The 15,065-nt window shown below is 56.3% G+C and overlaps 1 protein-coding gene across 6 annotated transcripts; it reads right to left on the reverse strand.

Annotated features, from left to right (window-relative positions):
- Positions 1-2,789: 2,789 nt before the first annotated feature.
- ANXA6 (annexin A6) lies at positions 2,790-14,934 on the reverse strand. Of its 6 annotated transcripts, none has more exons than XM_015875880.3 (26): positions 14,861-14,934; positions 12,631-12,678; positions 10,808-10,892; positions 10,425-10,519; positions 10,200-10,313; positions 10,023-10,113; positions 9,865-9,944; positions 9,729-9,785; positions 9,530-9,623; positions 9,191-9,286; positions 8,983-9,041; positions 8,640-8,762; positions 8,385-8,443; positions 8,047-8,125; positions 7,235-7,316; positions 6,911-7,005; positions 6,599-6,712; positions 6,405-6,495; positions 6,015-6,094; positions 5,813-5,866; positions 4,559-4,576; positions 4,147-4,243; positions 3,853-3,948; positions 3,642-3,700; positions 3,251-3,373; positions 2,790-3,147 (listed from the first exon to the last, which is right to left on the reverse strand). In XM_015875880.3, the coding sequence occupies exons 2-26, from the start codon at positions 12,646-12,648 to the stop codon at positions 3,088-3,090; spliced, it is 2,019 nt and encodes a 672-aa protein (XP_015731366.2). In that variant the 5' UTR covers positions 12,649-12,678; positions 14,861-14,934; the 3' UTR covers positions 2,790-3,087. The 6 variants fall into 6 exon arrangements, 4 of the variants coding, with proteins under 4 accessions (XP_015731366.2, XP_085375308.1, XP_015731367.2 ...); XM_085519182.1 differs by lacking the exon at positions 14,861-14,934 and adding an exon at positions 12,829-12,894; XR_014935610.1 differs by lacking the exon at positions 8,047-8,125.
- Positions 14,935-15,065: the final 131 nt, after the last annotated feature.

A 15,065-nucleotide genomic window follows, 5' to 3' on the forward strand; every position in this document is an offset into this window, starting at 1 on the left:
GGCTATGAAGATTAGTTTTTGCGTACTAGGGTCTTTTTTGTGGGAAAGACCGGGCTCAGTACCTTTAGCTGAGGTTCATCCACATGAGGGCACTGTCATTGCTTCTGTGCTCTCCTCTTGCCCCCCATTCCTGCTCGTTTCAATTCAAGACTACTTTCCTTTGGGTTGTGCCTACTCAGGTGGGAGTATGTGCATATCCAGCCTTGCAGATCCCAAGTGGCAAATCCCAGCAGTCCAAGGTGTCCGATACATCCACCTGTTCTAAGTGCTTCCAGGCAAACTGAATGAATTGCAACTCAAAGGCTGATTGCTTTTTGGACTTCAGTGAAGCCGAGTGTACTTCAACAAGCCCCAGAGAAGACCTATGGGTTCACACCCTCTGCCTTCATAGACTTCCCATGGCTGCAGAGCTGCTTTTGTGGTTCAAACTGACACATGTGCTGAGAGCTCCCAGTATTAGCTGGAGTTCCTTAAGCTCTGAATTATTTGGAATCTCAATTTTGCAAGGTCAACAACTCTCACAAAGGGGATTTTCCCCTCTTCTGCTCTCTCCAGTCCGTGTCTCATCCAGTTGCAATGCCTGAGGAGAAGCAGATGTGTCAACAGTCAGCATGTCCTGGGGAGTCAGCAAAAGGCTGGCTGTGTGTGGAGGGCACAGCCATTCCCCAGCCTCATCTCACCATGGGGAATAGCATTCAGCAGCATGCGTGTGACAGAGCTGCTTCTTCCTCCTTCGGCTTGAGAAGGAAAGCCAGGCCCTGGCTGGGTGGCTGGGTTTCTCCATGCAGAGGATGGGGTGCACTACAGGGGAGATGGAAGTGGCTAGCTGAGATTGCAGCATGATGTGCTGGGCCAAGAACCGAGACCAGCATCTGTAGGTGGTGCACAGATGTGGTGGCTGCTGGTGGGCTCTTGTATCCAAGAGGCTGTATGGAGGCTGCAGGAGCTGACTCAGAGGCTGAGGTCCATCCCTCTGCATGCAGAACGCAAGCTCGTGGGGTTTTTTGGATGTTGCAACCTGTGAAATCTATCATTGGTTTGCCTGGAAGTGAGCCCTTGCCCCCAGTGCTGCTGGTCAATGTGCAGAGCAGATGTGTGCTAGGGTGAGTCCCCGATCCTGGCAGCTGCAGCCCTAAATGCCTGCGATGTGGTGGTGGCTGATGGGGTCCTGCCTCTGGACAGAGTCCTGCTCACAGCTCTCCTGCTTCCTTCCCTTCTCTGTGCCCATCAGTTTGGGCACTGGCAGCAATTTACTGAGCTCAGTCCTGTTTGCAGCTCTCCTTCAGAGGGCAGCCCACTGTGAGCAGCCCCAGGTGTGCTGCTGGCTACAGCAATGTGAAGGCTGAATGTTTAAATATCTGATGCTTAAATAGGTTATTAACTAGGCTCTAGTATTTCCAGCAATTCAAATGCTGCTGGCTGCATTCTGTTCCAGCTGTAGCAACAGATGATGCAGATGGATTGCTGCGATGCTGGGTGCAGGAAGCAGGACACAAAAGCTCGTTGGCAGCAAGATCTGCCCTGAGAGGGTGTTCCTCTGAGGAGGAAATCCCATCCTGCTCTCCCTCCCTGTCCCCAAACACTGTGTGTGATTCTGGTATCTTGCTGTTTTGGCAGTGGGTGCCAGGGAAATTCCTAACATGGGGAAATGGGATGTGGGGGTCAGGTGGGTCAGGCAGAGGTTGGGAGGAGGGGTGGTGGCAGTGGCACAGTTTGAGCAGGGCTGGGGGCAGCCCTGAGGCTCAAACATGGTCCTGTGCTGCTCGGAGCCAGTGAGTGATGGAGCGGTTGGTCTCAGCTTTACAGCAGTCAGTGGGGTGGGGGCCCACCCCTACTCATGTAAAGGGAAGGCCAAGGCAGGAGTTGGACTCGATGGTCCTCATGGGTCCCTCCCAACTCGGGTTGTTCTATGAAATCTCTATCAGAGGGTGAAGTTGTTCAGTGGGGTTGTTCACCCTGGAGAAAAGCGTGTTTGTCACAGGGTGTTTTACAGGAACACATCAAGGGAACACTCAGTGCAGTAACCCCAAACCAAGGCATGTCAGCTTCCGTGGTTTGCCTCTACATGTTGCTGCTGATTGACCTCAGCTGGGTTTGAAACACTGTAATAATGCTGCGCTATTATTCCTAATGCTGCTTTGATATTTCCAAGGTGAGCCTTTCCTCATCAGGCTGTTCTGAGGAAAACGGGGGTATTTAAGCCTTTTTGTTCTGACTTGGAAACAATTGAAAGTGTTGGAATTTCCCACTTTTGGAAATTCCAGTTCTTTCCTCCTGGGAGCTGGGGGGAAATGCAAACATAAACTCTTTGGGGGTGTAGCCTACGTGGCATGTGTGTTTCAACTGTTGTTTTGGCAACTTGAAAGCACAGGAAACTGCGTGTGAGGACGGCTGGGTGCCATCGAGCCTGATGTGTATCTCTGGTTTATAAAAGCCCCATCTGCACGAGATCCAGCCCTGACCACAGCACAGAGGGGAACGGCGCGGAACCTGCCAGGGGCTTTCAGAGGTATGGGTTGAGCTTTATGAGGCTCTGGGTGACATCCATGCACTGCTGCCAACCTCAGAGTGGTTAACAGCCCTTTGATGATGAGTGGTGAGGCACTGGTGCCAGATGCTTAGAGTGGTGGTGGATGTCTCACCCCTGGAAAGACCCAAGGTCAAGCTGGATGGGGCTCTGAGCTCTTCACTGAGCTGTAGATGACCCTGTTCGTTGCCGGTGAGTCAGACCATATGGCTTTTCCAACTCAAACGATTCTATGAACAAACAGACAGCTCTCATCCCAAGGTCAGCAACAGCAAGGTTTTATTCATGAGACTTAAAACCATCTTTCTGATATGGATAAATTCCTGGGCTTGTGGCACATTTGTATATGCATTTGCACTGAGACAGACAGTAACCCCTCTCCCCATGTAGTCCCCTCCCTGTGTACCCCCCTCCCACGATGCGGTGCCGCTCTCTGGTGCAAAGTGAGCTGTGCTCCGCAGGACCCCCGTGTCCCCCAAGGCCCCCAAAGCTGCGGTGACATCCAGGCGGTGGGTGTGCACGTGCTGGCTCAGACACAACATCAAGGCTGCCGTGGCCTCCTAGTCGTCCCCCCCGCACAGAGCCAGCAGAGCCTTGCGATAGTCACCGGAGGTGTCCTTCTGCAAAAGGACATCCAGCTCAGTGCTCTCTGCCCCTGGATCCTCAGATTATGGCTTGGCCAGATAAGGTGCTGAGCCAAGTGGGGTGCCCCCCTTCCCTTACCTCGATCATATGGTGCAGAGATTTGTCAAACAGGTCTATAAACTCGCCCCGGATGTTGAGCAGGTCAATCTCGCTCCGGGAAATCATGATCCGAGTGAGGGTCCTCTCATCTGTACCAGCACCCTGTGGAGGGGAACTTGAACAAATAACCCCAGAAAGAGGGGCAGAGCATATCCAGCACAGCCCAAGTTGGAGGTCACCACTTGGGCATATGCATGGCATGCTGCTGACATGACACGAGCTTCCTGTGTCCCTGCTAATCCTGAACTGGTTTGAGCTCAGCCCTGCTCCCTTGGGGATAGCTGGAGGCCAAGCCCCATTGCTACCATGGGATGAAAGCAGAATCCCAGAGGGTCCCATAGCCCTGATCCCTGGGAGAGCCCATCTGTACCTTCATGGACTTGTAGAGCTTGTCAGCAAAGAAGGCTGGCTTGTTCTTCACACTCCGCACTGCAACACAGAGGGGAGAGAAACTGAGTGCAGGCACAGCCCCATAGGATGCCCTGGAGATGTCCCAACCCCACAGCATGCTGTGAGCCCCCCTGCCCCCAAAACAGGGAGGAAGCAGGAAAAGGGGCTGCTGCCTGGTGCCCTGCACTGACCGATGGCCACAAAGGCGTCCCTCACGTCTCCTGACATCCTCTTCCTGATGGCGTGCTCCACGTCGTGGTTGGTCATTTTGATGAACTCCTGGAACACTTGGGGTGGGGAGATGGAAGATCAGCACCGAGTGCTCGGCCCAGCACCAGGAGACCCCAGCCTCAAATATGGAGCACCGGAGCACTAACGCTGGAGCACCAAGACCAAACACTGACTGACTCATCACCACCGTGCCCACTAAACCATGTCCCTCAGTGCCACATCTCCCCTAGCAGGGAGGAGTTGGGCAGTCCTACCTCTGCGGAGGTGCGGGTAGCTGCGGGTGCAGAGGATGCTGAGGAAGCGGGTCTCCAGGGAGTCACTGGAGTCATTGCTGGCAACGTCAGCAAGTTTCTATGGGAGGAAGAGAGAATGAGGAGGGGGGCAGGGGGAGGGATGTCAGACAGCTCTTCCTAGATGTGAAGGTTCACAGCCGCACAACCACATATTATATCTGGGAAAATGTGATGTTGTCCAGTTTTTATGAAGAAAAAGAAATGGAATGCTTGTCATTAGGGTATTTGTTCCATCTTTTGAGGTGGACGACCAATAGTGCACAGGGAATTCAGAGCTGCCAGACACAGGAACCCCCAGCCCCAGCCCTGCACCCACTGACTGCAGCTCTCAGAAATGTGCACAAGGCTGAGGAGCAATAGGGCAGGCACTCACCAGGGTCTCAGCAACAACCTGGTGGAGAGAAAGAGAGAGACAGGAAGACAATGGCATCAGAAGGTGCTGCACGACCTTTTGTTTTCCTTTGACAATGTGAAGGAAGTCAATCAAAAGCCCACAAAATGACCTGTCCCCTGCTACCCCAGGGCTGAGCTGAACACAGAGTCCCCCATCTCCTCCTCCAGCTGGGTCCCAGGCTGATGGGGACTAAGAGAAAGGGACAGAGCTGGGGCCGATTGTGAGCAACCCAGATCTGGTGCATACCAGCCTGCCCACCTCTGCTTTGCAGCAGAACACCACCCAGCGCCGGGACAGCTGCCATCCAGCTGCAATCCCTATGCTTGTCATCCCTGGCTCTCTCTTTCTCTGCAGCAGCAACAACAGCAGCAGCAGCAGCGCATGCAGAAGCAAAGCAGCCACTCCCTCTGCTGGCAACATCTCGGCTGTCCCCATAATCATGGCATGCACTGGGGCAGGACAGGGATGTTAGGTTGGGGAGAAGTGGCCCCTTGCTCTGTGGCCCCAAGAAGTGATGTTCGCACCAGGAAGGGGCCCCTCCCCATCCTTCACCATGTGCCAAACGAAGTCAAAGGGAAGGAAAAGAGGGGAAGTGCTCAGCCCCATCCTGCTGCAGAGTGGGGAGGCAGCCCCAGCGAACAGGATATGGCTGCAATGCGGGACATGCAGCCACCAAACTTTCCATCACCTTTAGTGAAGTCTCGACCTGAAAGAGCAGGACCCCAGGGTGCTCAGCCCAAGGGTCAGGGCCCTCCTCAGATCAGGAGTTCAGCCAGGCAATGAGCTCAGCACCCCAGTTCTGTTTTTTCAGTCCTCCCCTTTGAGTCTTGAATCATCACCACCCAGTAAAGAGCAGAGGATGGTTTGGGGTGGCATCCTGAGCACTGGTGATGTGCAAAGCAGCATGAGCTTCAGTGCTTCCCCATGCAAAAGGCAAAGAGGTGAAGCTGCTTTTGAAGCTGAAGATCCACGTTTCAGTATTTCTTTGCTCTGTGGAACTCCAAAGCAGCCACTCCGCACACAAAACTGTGCCGCTATAACTGGGTGCTCCCTGGAGCTGCTACGTGTGCATGGAGCAGCATCACCCCAGGCTGCAGAAATCAGTCCTGAGAGCTGACATCCCTTCACTTGCCACTTCTCCCTGCAGATTGCAGAGACCCAACCCCAGCCCCATGTGGTGCCCTGAGGATGTGATGCCCTTGATCCTACACAAACAGCTTGTAAGGTTCTCACCTTGGCATCTTCCTGTGCCTGTGCGAGGTTCTCTGGTCCCTCATCACGGTTGCCCTGTGAGTCAATACAAAAATCGTGGAGATTTGGGGAAGAAATATGGGGAAGTCCCAGGTGAGAGGAGGACAGACAGAGCACTCCCAGCCCACAGCCACAACCCCACAACCCACAGCAGAACTGTGCTCCACACAAGGGCCGTCCATACCAGAGCCAAGGAGACGAGAATCCTCTTGAAGTGTCCCGATGTGTCAGAGCTCAGGTCGTCCTCCAGGCTCTTGTTGTAGGCTGAGGGCAAGGGGACAGCTGAGCCCAGCCACCCACCAGCACCCGCTGTCCCCATGACCCACCCGTGGGGTCTCTTTGTGCCTGGGGTTGGTGGTGGTCATCCTCCATGCCTGGAGGTGGGGACCAGCCCAGCAGCTCTGATGCCTTTCTACTGGGACCACAGATCTGTCTGCTTTAAAGCAGAGGGCTCTGGGGCAGAAGGGGCTGTGGATTTAATGCAGCTCTTGCTGCATAAGGAGAAGGGGGCTTGGGTGGAAGGGAGAGAAATGCATGGCCCTCAGTTCTCCCCGCACTCCCTCCCATCCCATACCCTGCTGGTACGCCTCATTGATGGCTGCGATCTCCTGGTTGTTCCGTGTGGCCATGATCTCAATAAGGGTGCTCTCATCTGTGCCAGCCCCCTGCAAGAGAGCATCCCCCTGTGTCAGCCCTTCATCCTGTCTGTGCAGCAAAACCCACACTGTCTGTGCGTGTGGAAGCCGATGGCATCACTATGACACCCACCTCCACCGCCTTCCTCAGCTGCTTGGCATCATACTGCGCAGGTGTCAGCATGAGCCCGAGGATCAGCTTAGCCAGGCTTCCTGACAGCTCTGATTTCAGGTCTGCCATCAGGTCCTGCAAAAGCAATGGGATATTTGGTGTGCCAGCTCCTTCTGCAGGGACAGTCCAATACAGCAGCAGGGAGAAATGTGTAGAGGTGGGAGGGAGGTAGCTGGGAAGGCCTCAGCAGGATTTCTTGCAGCGAGGGAATGACATTGAGGAGGGAAGGACACAGGCAGAGCAATGGATCAGGGTGGGAGAGGCCAGTGGTACCCTGCCATAGTGAGCCTTGTAGGCCTTCAGAATCTGCTGCCTCTGGGCGTTGCTCCTCTGTGTGAGCACCTCAATGATGGCCCCTTCATCTGTGCCTGCAATGACAGCAGAGATGCAGGTGAGAGGCTCCAAGGGTCCAATAGAGCCATGCACTTTGTCACCCCCTGTGAACTGGTGCATGAGGAGGGGGAGCTTACATAGCTTCAGAGCTCATGCTCTGTAAATAGCCCTAAGGCTATTCTGCAGCCCTGCATGGGTTTTCTGCCCTGGGATCTGTTGGGGAGCATTTCCCCATGGGGTCAGAATGGTGCTGGGTGCACTTACCCAGGCCCTTCATTGCCTTCCGCAGCACCTGTGCATCACCATCATCATTGAAGTTGTCCGCAGGCTGCACGGTTCCTCGCAGCTGTGGAGATACAGAGTGTGTGGATTTGCCCCTAGGCAGCAGGATGGGAGGAAGGAGGGATGGAGGGAGGGACAGTGCCACCCAGCAAGCCCATGCCAAAGCAGGTGGTGGGTTAGTGCGAGCACCTGGAGCTGGGTGAGGACGTCCCCAAGACCATCACCCCTTCCATCTGAGGGCAAACCATAGCCAGGCAGCAGAGAGAGGGGAGCAGGTGGCAGCCATCCCCCTGTGTCTCAATGTGCTGCTTTTTGCCATCCCCTAAGCACTCAGACCTCATCAGCTGAGAGCCAGGAGAGGGGCACAGAAAGGAATCATGCCCTTACACAACTCCCAGCACAGCACCGGGGCTCCCTGCCCTCTGGGCATCTCTCTGCCTGCCCCAAAGCACTGTGCCCTAGGTACCTCCAGCCACATGCATGGCCACCAGCTGTGCCCTGGGTACACGTGCCCCGGGGCTGTGCGGGCTGCATCACACAGACATGCAGGAGATGCTGCCTCAGTGAGAGAGGCTTCTGAAAGACGGGTTAGTGGGGTCAGGGCTGGCTAGCCCCACAGGGTTATGCTGATCTGACCTTGTGCCCAAAACCAAAGAGCCAAAAGAGTTGAAAGAAGGCACACAGCAAGAGGTAGAGAGGGGACACAGGGTTGTGCCCTGTGATAGAAAGGAGCAGGCGGTTCCCAAGCTGGCGGTGAGCAGAGGAGGCTGGGGATGGGGGCTGAGAATGCTGACCTCCACTTTGGCCACCGCGCTAAGCTCCCACATCCGATAGGCCACCTGCGCTGCCTCGGGGAAGAACTCACCTGCGGCACTGCAAGGGGATGGCAAGGACAGGCAGACAGTGAGTTGCTCCCTGCCCTGCAGCCACCCCATCCTGCACAACCCCAGGGTTCCACAGCCGCCATGTGCTGGGCACGGGGCAAGTGGAAGGGAATGTGGTACCATTGGTGGCAGTGTTAAGGGATGGCAGGGTCACCAGACCCAGCTGGGTGCACCGCAGGGAACCAAACCATAGGTTTTATACCCAGCCCCAGAGGGACAAGGATGGATGGAAAAGGGGTTGTTCTTACTCATCGTCCCCTCCGCACAGCTTCAGCAGAGCCTTCTTGTACTCTCCAGAGGTGTCCTCCTGGAAGGATGGGCAGAGATGGATGATGGTGCATGGCAGGGATGCACTATGGTCACAGGATGGTGCCGTAGGAATGGCACAGGGAGCAGGGCCCCCTGAGCTGTCCCCTTGAGCTGGAGCCCTGGCACCTGGGCTGCCCCATGCTCAGCACTGGGAAGGAGGAAGCACTGGGAGAGCGGGACCTCCCAGCCCTCACCTTTATCATGTTGTGGAGAGATTTCTCATACTTGGTCCTGAACACCTCCCGGATGTCCAGCATGTCAATCTCGCTGCGTGACACCATGATGCGGATCAGCGTGTTGTCCCTTGTGCCCAACCCCTGTAATGGAGCATGCTTTGTGTCAGGCCCTGGAACTGCAAACCCACTCAGACTGGGATGGATGCTTGGATTTGGAACCCTCTATAGGGTTTCCCTTAGTCCCAAGTCTGGTGAGTCCTTTGTAGGGAAGAGCTGAGGTCCCAGGACACAAATTCTGGCTTCACAGCCACTCAATGGCACAGTGAGGGAAGATTTCCTTGGTCTGGGGTGATGCACCCACCTTCATGGCCTTGTAGAGCCTTTCAGCAAAATACTCTGCTGTGCTTCTGACGCACTTCACTGCAGGGGAAATGGACAAAGTGAAGGGGGGGACAATGGCAGCCTGCCCTGCACAACCCCCCACCCCATGACCCCTCTGTTTTTTGTGCTGCACCATGCAGCCCCAGCAACGCCAGTGATGGTTTCAGCATCCAGCCACAGCACCTTACCCACTGCCAGCATCAGCTTCTCGAAGTCACCAGAGAGCTCTCCCCGGATGCTCCTCTCAATTGGCTTCCCCGAAATCTTCAGGTACTCATCAAAGACTGCGTTATGAGAGTAAAGTGTTGGATGCTGAGCCCTTCTGGGGCTACCAGGACTGGAGCAGCCCCCCTTTAGGGCATAAGCCACTCTGTGGGTAGGGTGTTCCAGTGGTTTGGGTGTCCCCATCCCTCCTGTGGGTCAGCTCAGTCCTATGTGGAGCATGCAATATGCCCAGTAGAAGATGGGCCCCGTGGGACCATGCAGGTGGCCTTGGCAGGAGGTGCCCAAGCCCTGTAGGTGCTCACCCATACGGAGGTGCTGCTTGCTCCGCCGGCCCAGGATGAAGATGAACTGAGCCTCATCAGTGCCCCACTTCTGCTCACCGGCTTCCAGCAGGTCCTTATGGAATGAGAGCCTAAATCAGTGTGCTGCTTGCACACTTTGCAGCCCCAGGTTGGGCTCATCCCGATGCCACCCTACTCAGATGCTACCCATGAACCTCACCTTGGCATCCTGCTCCACCAAGTCCTCACTCACCACATCGTCCTCCTCCCTGGCACCCTGTGGAATGGCCATGGGCTCAGCCCTGCTGGGTGAAGCACTCACGACTGGCTCAGGCTGGACAGACAGACAGACATACCTGGAGCAGGACAACAAGCATCTTCTTGAAGTGGCCCGATGTGTCCCCAACAATGTCAGCCTCCAGGTCTCTCTCGTACGCTAGTGGAAGATGGAAAATTCAGGGCCAGGGGAGCTGAGGTCCCCTTAACCCTCACCCTGCCCTTCCCCAGCCCTCACCATCCTTGTAGGCAGCCACCAGGTCGTGGATCTCCTGGTTGGTGCGGGAGGCGAGGATCTCAATGAGGCACTTCTCATCCGTGCCGATGCCCTTCAAGCACAGACACACAACCCTGTGAGCAGCAGGGAGAGCTGGGAGCATCCCCAAAGGGCTCCCAGAGGCTGCCCAGCCCTTACTGCGATGGCATCTTTGATCTCCTTGGCATCACTGTAAGCTGGAGGCCGCATCAAGCTTACAATCAGCCGCTCAAACTTGCCTGTCAGCTCATACTTGAGGTCTGCAATGAGGTCCTAGGGGAGGACGAGGAGGAAAGGGCTGAGATGCCTTTGGCCACGCAGCATCCCCTGAGGGTGCAGGATGTAGTGTTTGGGGTTCAGATCAGGGCTCATTTCTGATGTTACCTTCCCATACTGGGACTTGTAGGCTTGGCAGATCTCCACGCGCTGCTTGTTGCTGCGGGATGTGATGAGATCGAGGATGGCATCCTTGTCACTGCCTGTGGGGAGAGTCAGGCGGTTGTGTCTGGCCCTATGGCTGGATCCCACCCCTTTCTGGGTTCACTATCACCATCCCACCATGCCCAAAGATGCTGCTGGCTTAGGGCAGGAGGAGAAGCAGAGCTATGGGGAGAAAGGGGAGAGGGAGCCGGGAGCAATCCTGGCATGCTGCTGAACCAAGCAGCTGGAAAGGATGCGATGTGGGGCACCCAGCATGCAGCTGGCAACTAAAGGACATGGGGACATCGGGGTGGTCCTGGGGTTACAGCCTCGAGGAGCATCCATACCAAATCCCTTCATGGCATTGTACAAAGCGTCTGCATCCTGGCTGGCATTGAAGCCTGGGAAGTCCTTCACTGAGCCCCTGTATACCTGGAAGGGAGGAAGCAAGGAGATGCAGGGGGAGGGCAGCCCATGACCCATGCTGCAGTGAGGGGGAAGAGGAACTGAAGGCTGAGGGGCAGCAGGTTGAGGCTGGCTCCTGTCTGGGGCTGGGAGAGCTGAGCTCAACCTCAAACCCAAACACTGTTCTTCTTTCCAGTTGTTTCCTTTCCTGTTTGCTCTCCGTGCTGCACAAATTGTTTGTGTCTGACGTCCCTGCAGACTGTGACCTTCCTACTTGTATTTTGCTGGCACCACTCTCTGTTTGCCCAAGGTTAAGCTGAATGCAGCCCTCCCTGACCCAGGTGTTTGTTAGCAGTCCTGTTGGCTGTCCTGAGGGCAGCTCAGAGGGTTTGAGCAGCTGAAAGGGGAGGCTCCAAGGAGACCCCTGAATGCAGGGACCCCCACAAGGCAGCAGGGCTTCAGGGAATTAGCAGTGCAAACACAGAGCAGACAAAAGGAAGTCATTTTCTCTGCCTCCTGCTGTGAGCAGGGAAACCCTCAGGATGCTGAGGATGCCCCAGCTCTGCATGGGGTACAAGCATCGAGGCCGGGACTGGGTAGGGCAGGGGCTGGGGTTTCTGTCCCCAGGTTATCATTGCCCAGGTTCAGTCACCTCAGTTGAGCCAGGGGTGAGACCCCACACATTGTCAGCACAAGGCTGGGGGGGAAGCAGATCTGAAACCAACACAATGCTGTGGTATAAGGAACTGGACACACCCCTGCTGTGGGAAGAGCTGAGCAGTGGAATTCCTGGAGCAGTTTCATAGGGGAAAGGGAGTGGGGTTGGGGATCAGGGCTTGCAGAGAGGAGACGCTGTCCTCAAGGGAGGCGTGCAGACATGGGTGCAGATCGTGTTGCAGCTGATTCATCCAAGAGCTGCATTTAGCCCCACTTCCCGGCAGCTCCAGACCCTCCTGCTGCCAGCACACACATGGCATTGACAAGGAGCTGCAGGGAAAGGGAGGTGCCTAGAGGCAGCAGGAGGGGACAAGGGTGGCTGGAGGGTGCTGGGATCCTATGGGTGGGTGACACAGAGCTGGCATGCAAGGCCAACACCTTGCTGCAGTGCTGTGTGGTGGGGATCAGGGAAACTGAGGCAGGAGGTAGGTGCATCAGCCCCTGCTCCCCACAGGGCCCCAGGGAGGTGCAGAGCATTGGGGAGGGAAGCAGCATCCATCCCGCTGTGCCTTCCCACACCTCCAAGCCCTCCGTCCCCCTGCTCCAGCAGCTCAGGGCCCCCCACCTCCCCTCCTCCAGCCTCTGACTCATCTCAGAGCTAAAAATAAGCCAGGCTGGGGCTGGTGGGGCGGAGGCAAAATTCCCAGCGTGTCTCCGCTCCCACCCGCAGCAGCTGCTTGGGCTCTGGACCACCGATGCTCACCCTCTCTGTGCCTCAGTTTCCTCACTCAGAGGCAACCACTAAGCGAGACACTATGGTCTGTTGGACTTGAGGCAATAACGGTGTGTTTTCTAAAGGGAATGGTGAGCAGCAGGGCAGTCAGCCACTTCTCTCCCCCATCTCACTGTGGTCTCAAAGGAATTTTTGCCCCTGGCTGCCCCTAGTTCCCCCCACCAGAATTACCCCCATCTGCTGGTGTTGCTTGGAGAGACTGGAATGCACACAGACCCTGCACCACACAGCTGCTGTCTCAGCCCTGGGGGCAACAATGCCATGGCCCCCAGAATCCATCTCACCCAAGCACCCCATAGAGTGTAGTCAACATACCTTTCCTTTGGGTGCCATGGTAATCACAGGGGTGAGGGCACAGAGGAGCTGCAGGAGGGAACAGAAAAACAGCCGTGAGCCAAAACATCCCCTGGCACCCTGCAACCATCTCTCAGAACAGACAGCTGGGTGCTCCCTGTTCCCTCCAGGGCTTGATAAGGTGACCATGGGGTGACCCCAGCTGATCTCCTTTGGCACCTGGCAGCAAGATGGGAGAAGTGGAGATGATGTGTGTCTGCACAGTTTCCTGCTACCGCAGAAAAGAACCCAGGAGGGGAAGAAAGTGCTGAATATGTGGAAATGGGCTGAGCATCCTCTTTGGGGAGCACGCTCCAGTGCTGACCCCACCTCCTCACCATGCCCCGTGATGCTCCCATGCTGCCGGGCTACAATCGTGCATCCCAGTGGCCCTGAAGGCACGCTGGCTTCATGTATGCTTGGGGAATCCCTGCTTCAGAATGGGACCAGGCAGCACTTGGGTTTCTGCACACCAAATCAGCACTGCCATCAGCTCAGCACATAGAGCAAAGCTCCGGAAACCCAGATGGGTTTTTGGGGTTTCTAGGGTAACCAGCGTGTTGTTTTCTAACAACCATCGCCATTTATAGCTGCAGCCTGTCTCAATGTAAGCTTTCCCCACCCCCACGGAGAAAGTCCCCGGGCAGTTCTGAGAAAGCCGTTGAAGAGAGAGGAACAGCTGGAAAATGGAGGGCGGCCCTGCAGGAGTCTCTGAGCAACATCTGAGCCTCTGGCCCCAGCGCCATCCCCGTCACGCTCTGCTGGTTCTGGCCTCCCTCTGCGACACGTTGCACAGAGCCACAAGGCACAGCCAGGACTCTCTGGGCTTCCAGCTGGGCAGCAAACAGGGGAAAAGCACCCAGATTCACCCAGCTTCACCCCATGTCTTTGGGAGGGCAGACAGCAGAGGAGGGTGAGGCCCTGCCTGTGCCGCAGGGCACCTTCTGGCACTGAGCATTTCCGCAAGCATCCTTGCCAGGGCAGGAAGTCTTGCAGAAAAGCTGAGCTCCTGCCTTCTCTTTTCAGCCCTGGGAGAGCCCCAGCCTTGCAGCAGGGCTGCAGTGCACCAAATGGGTGCCATGGATCCCAGCCCATGGCCTGTGCATCCTTCCAGTGCCTCTCAGGACCCTCTGTGTCGCAGGGGATGTGGGCTTCATCCCCTCCATGCACAGAGGAAGCCCTGCAGCACAGTGCTCCCTCCTGCTCTGCATGCAGCAGCCATGCTGAGGCTGCCCTGTTCATCACAGCAGTGAGTGCCCCACCACACCCAGTGCCTGCAGTGTGCCTGTTGTCCTTCATAGCAGGGCTCACCGTGGGGCTGACATCTCTCTGGGACCCAGAGAATGGCTCCAGCTCTTCCCCAAGTGTCTGAAGCTCCACGCAGCCCCCAACCCAACCTGACGGCGAGCAATGTGCCCGTGAGCCAAAAGTGCTACAAGCAACCCTAAATGATGCACAAACCCCATCTGCTCCATCCGCATCACCCCTGCTTTGCAGCCACTCTCAGCCTCTTGCAAACCCTTGCCAAAATCCCATTGCGGATGGCTGGATCCTGCCCTAACCCACAGCATGGCCTTGGGGCTGTCACTGCAGCACAGCAGGGGCCGTGGCACACCCAGCATTTCTCACTCTACCCCAGGGAGGAAAAAAGGCTCTATGGGGTTGGAAATGCTAAAGATATGCCCCCCATCGAGGAACAGGGGGGGTCCCCAAGGTCCCCTGCCCCACCCTAGTGCCAAAAGTCCCCTGCGCTAAAGTGCATTTGGGGTGTTTCCCTGCACAGAACTTCACCATTGATAAAATAAATGGGATTTCCCTCCCGTGTAGGGCAGGTGTGGGTGTCCCAGGGCACGGTGATGGGTGTTGGTGCAGCGTAGGGCTCACAAAGCCACATCCCCACTGCCGGACACACCCATGGGCCCTGGCCCCGCAGTAACGTCTGTGCCCTAAAAGTGCCCCCAAATCCCTCCATCCTCACAACAGCTCAGCCCCAGCTTATGTTAGAAAGGGAAGACTTTGCAAATAATTTAAAGAAAAAGAAAACGAAAGAAAGAAAAAAAGAAAAAAAGGAAAAGAAGGGGCTGGTTGCCAGCCCCCCCTCTGCTTGCATCTCTCACCCCTCACCATCGCTTCGCCCTCCCTCCCCTCTCCCTTTGCACTGCACAGCGGTGCCTTTGCTTTGCACGCCCTTTGCACGGCAGCGCACACTTACCAGCACGGCCGAGGCCTGTTGGGTAGCGGAGCAGCCAGGCGCGTTGCTGGTGGCCGTGTGCCCGTCCTTGCTGTGCAGCTGTTCCTTCCCTCCTAACAACGTCACCACTGCCGGCCCCAATCTCCGCCCGCTGCAGCTTCGGGGTCAGAGCTGCACTCCCACCCTCCCCACCCCAACCCTGTGATTATGGATGGGCGCAATGTGG

Source organism: Coturnix japonica, chromosome 18 (assembly GCF_054131305.1).
Source record: "Coturnix japonica strain WE chromosome 18, WE-NBRP24, whole genome shotgun sequence".
Lineage (NCBI taxonomy): Eukaryota > Metazoa > Chordata > Aves > Galliformes > Phasianidae > Coturnix > Coturnix japonica.

Coding starts and splice junctions, on each gene's coding strand:
- ANXA6 (XM_015875880.3), bottom strand. Junction 7,317..8,046: donor GCGCGGTGGCCAAAGTGGAG/GTCAGCATTCTC, acceptor GTATCTCCACAG/CTGCGAGGAACCGTGCAGCC. Junction 3,148..3,250: donor CTCTGCACCATATGATCGAG/GTAAGGGAAGGG, acceptor GTCCTTTTGCAG/AAGGACACCTCCGGTGACTA.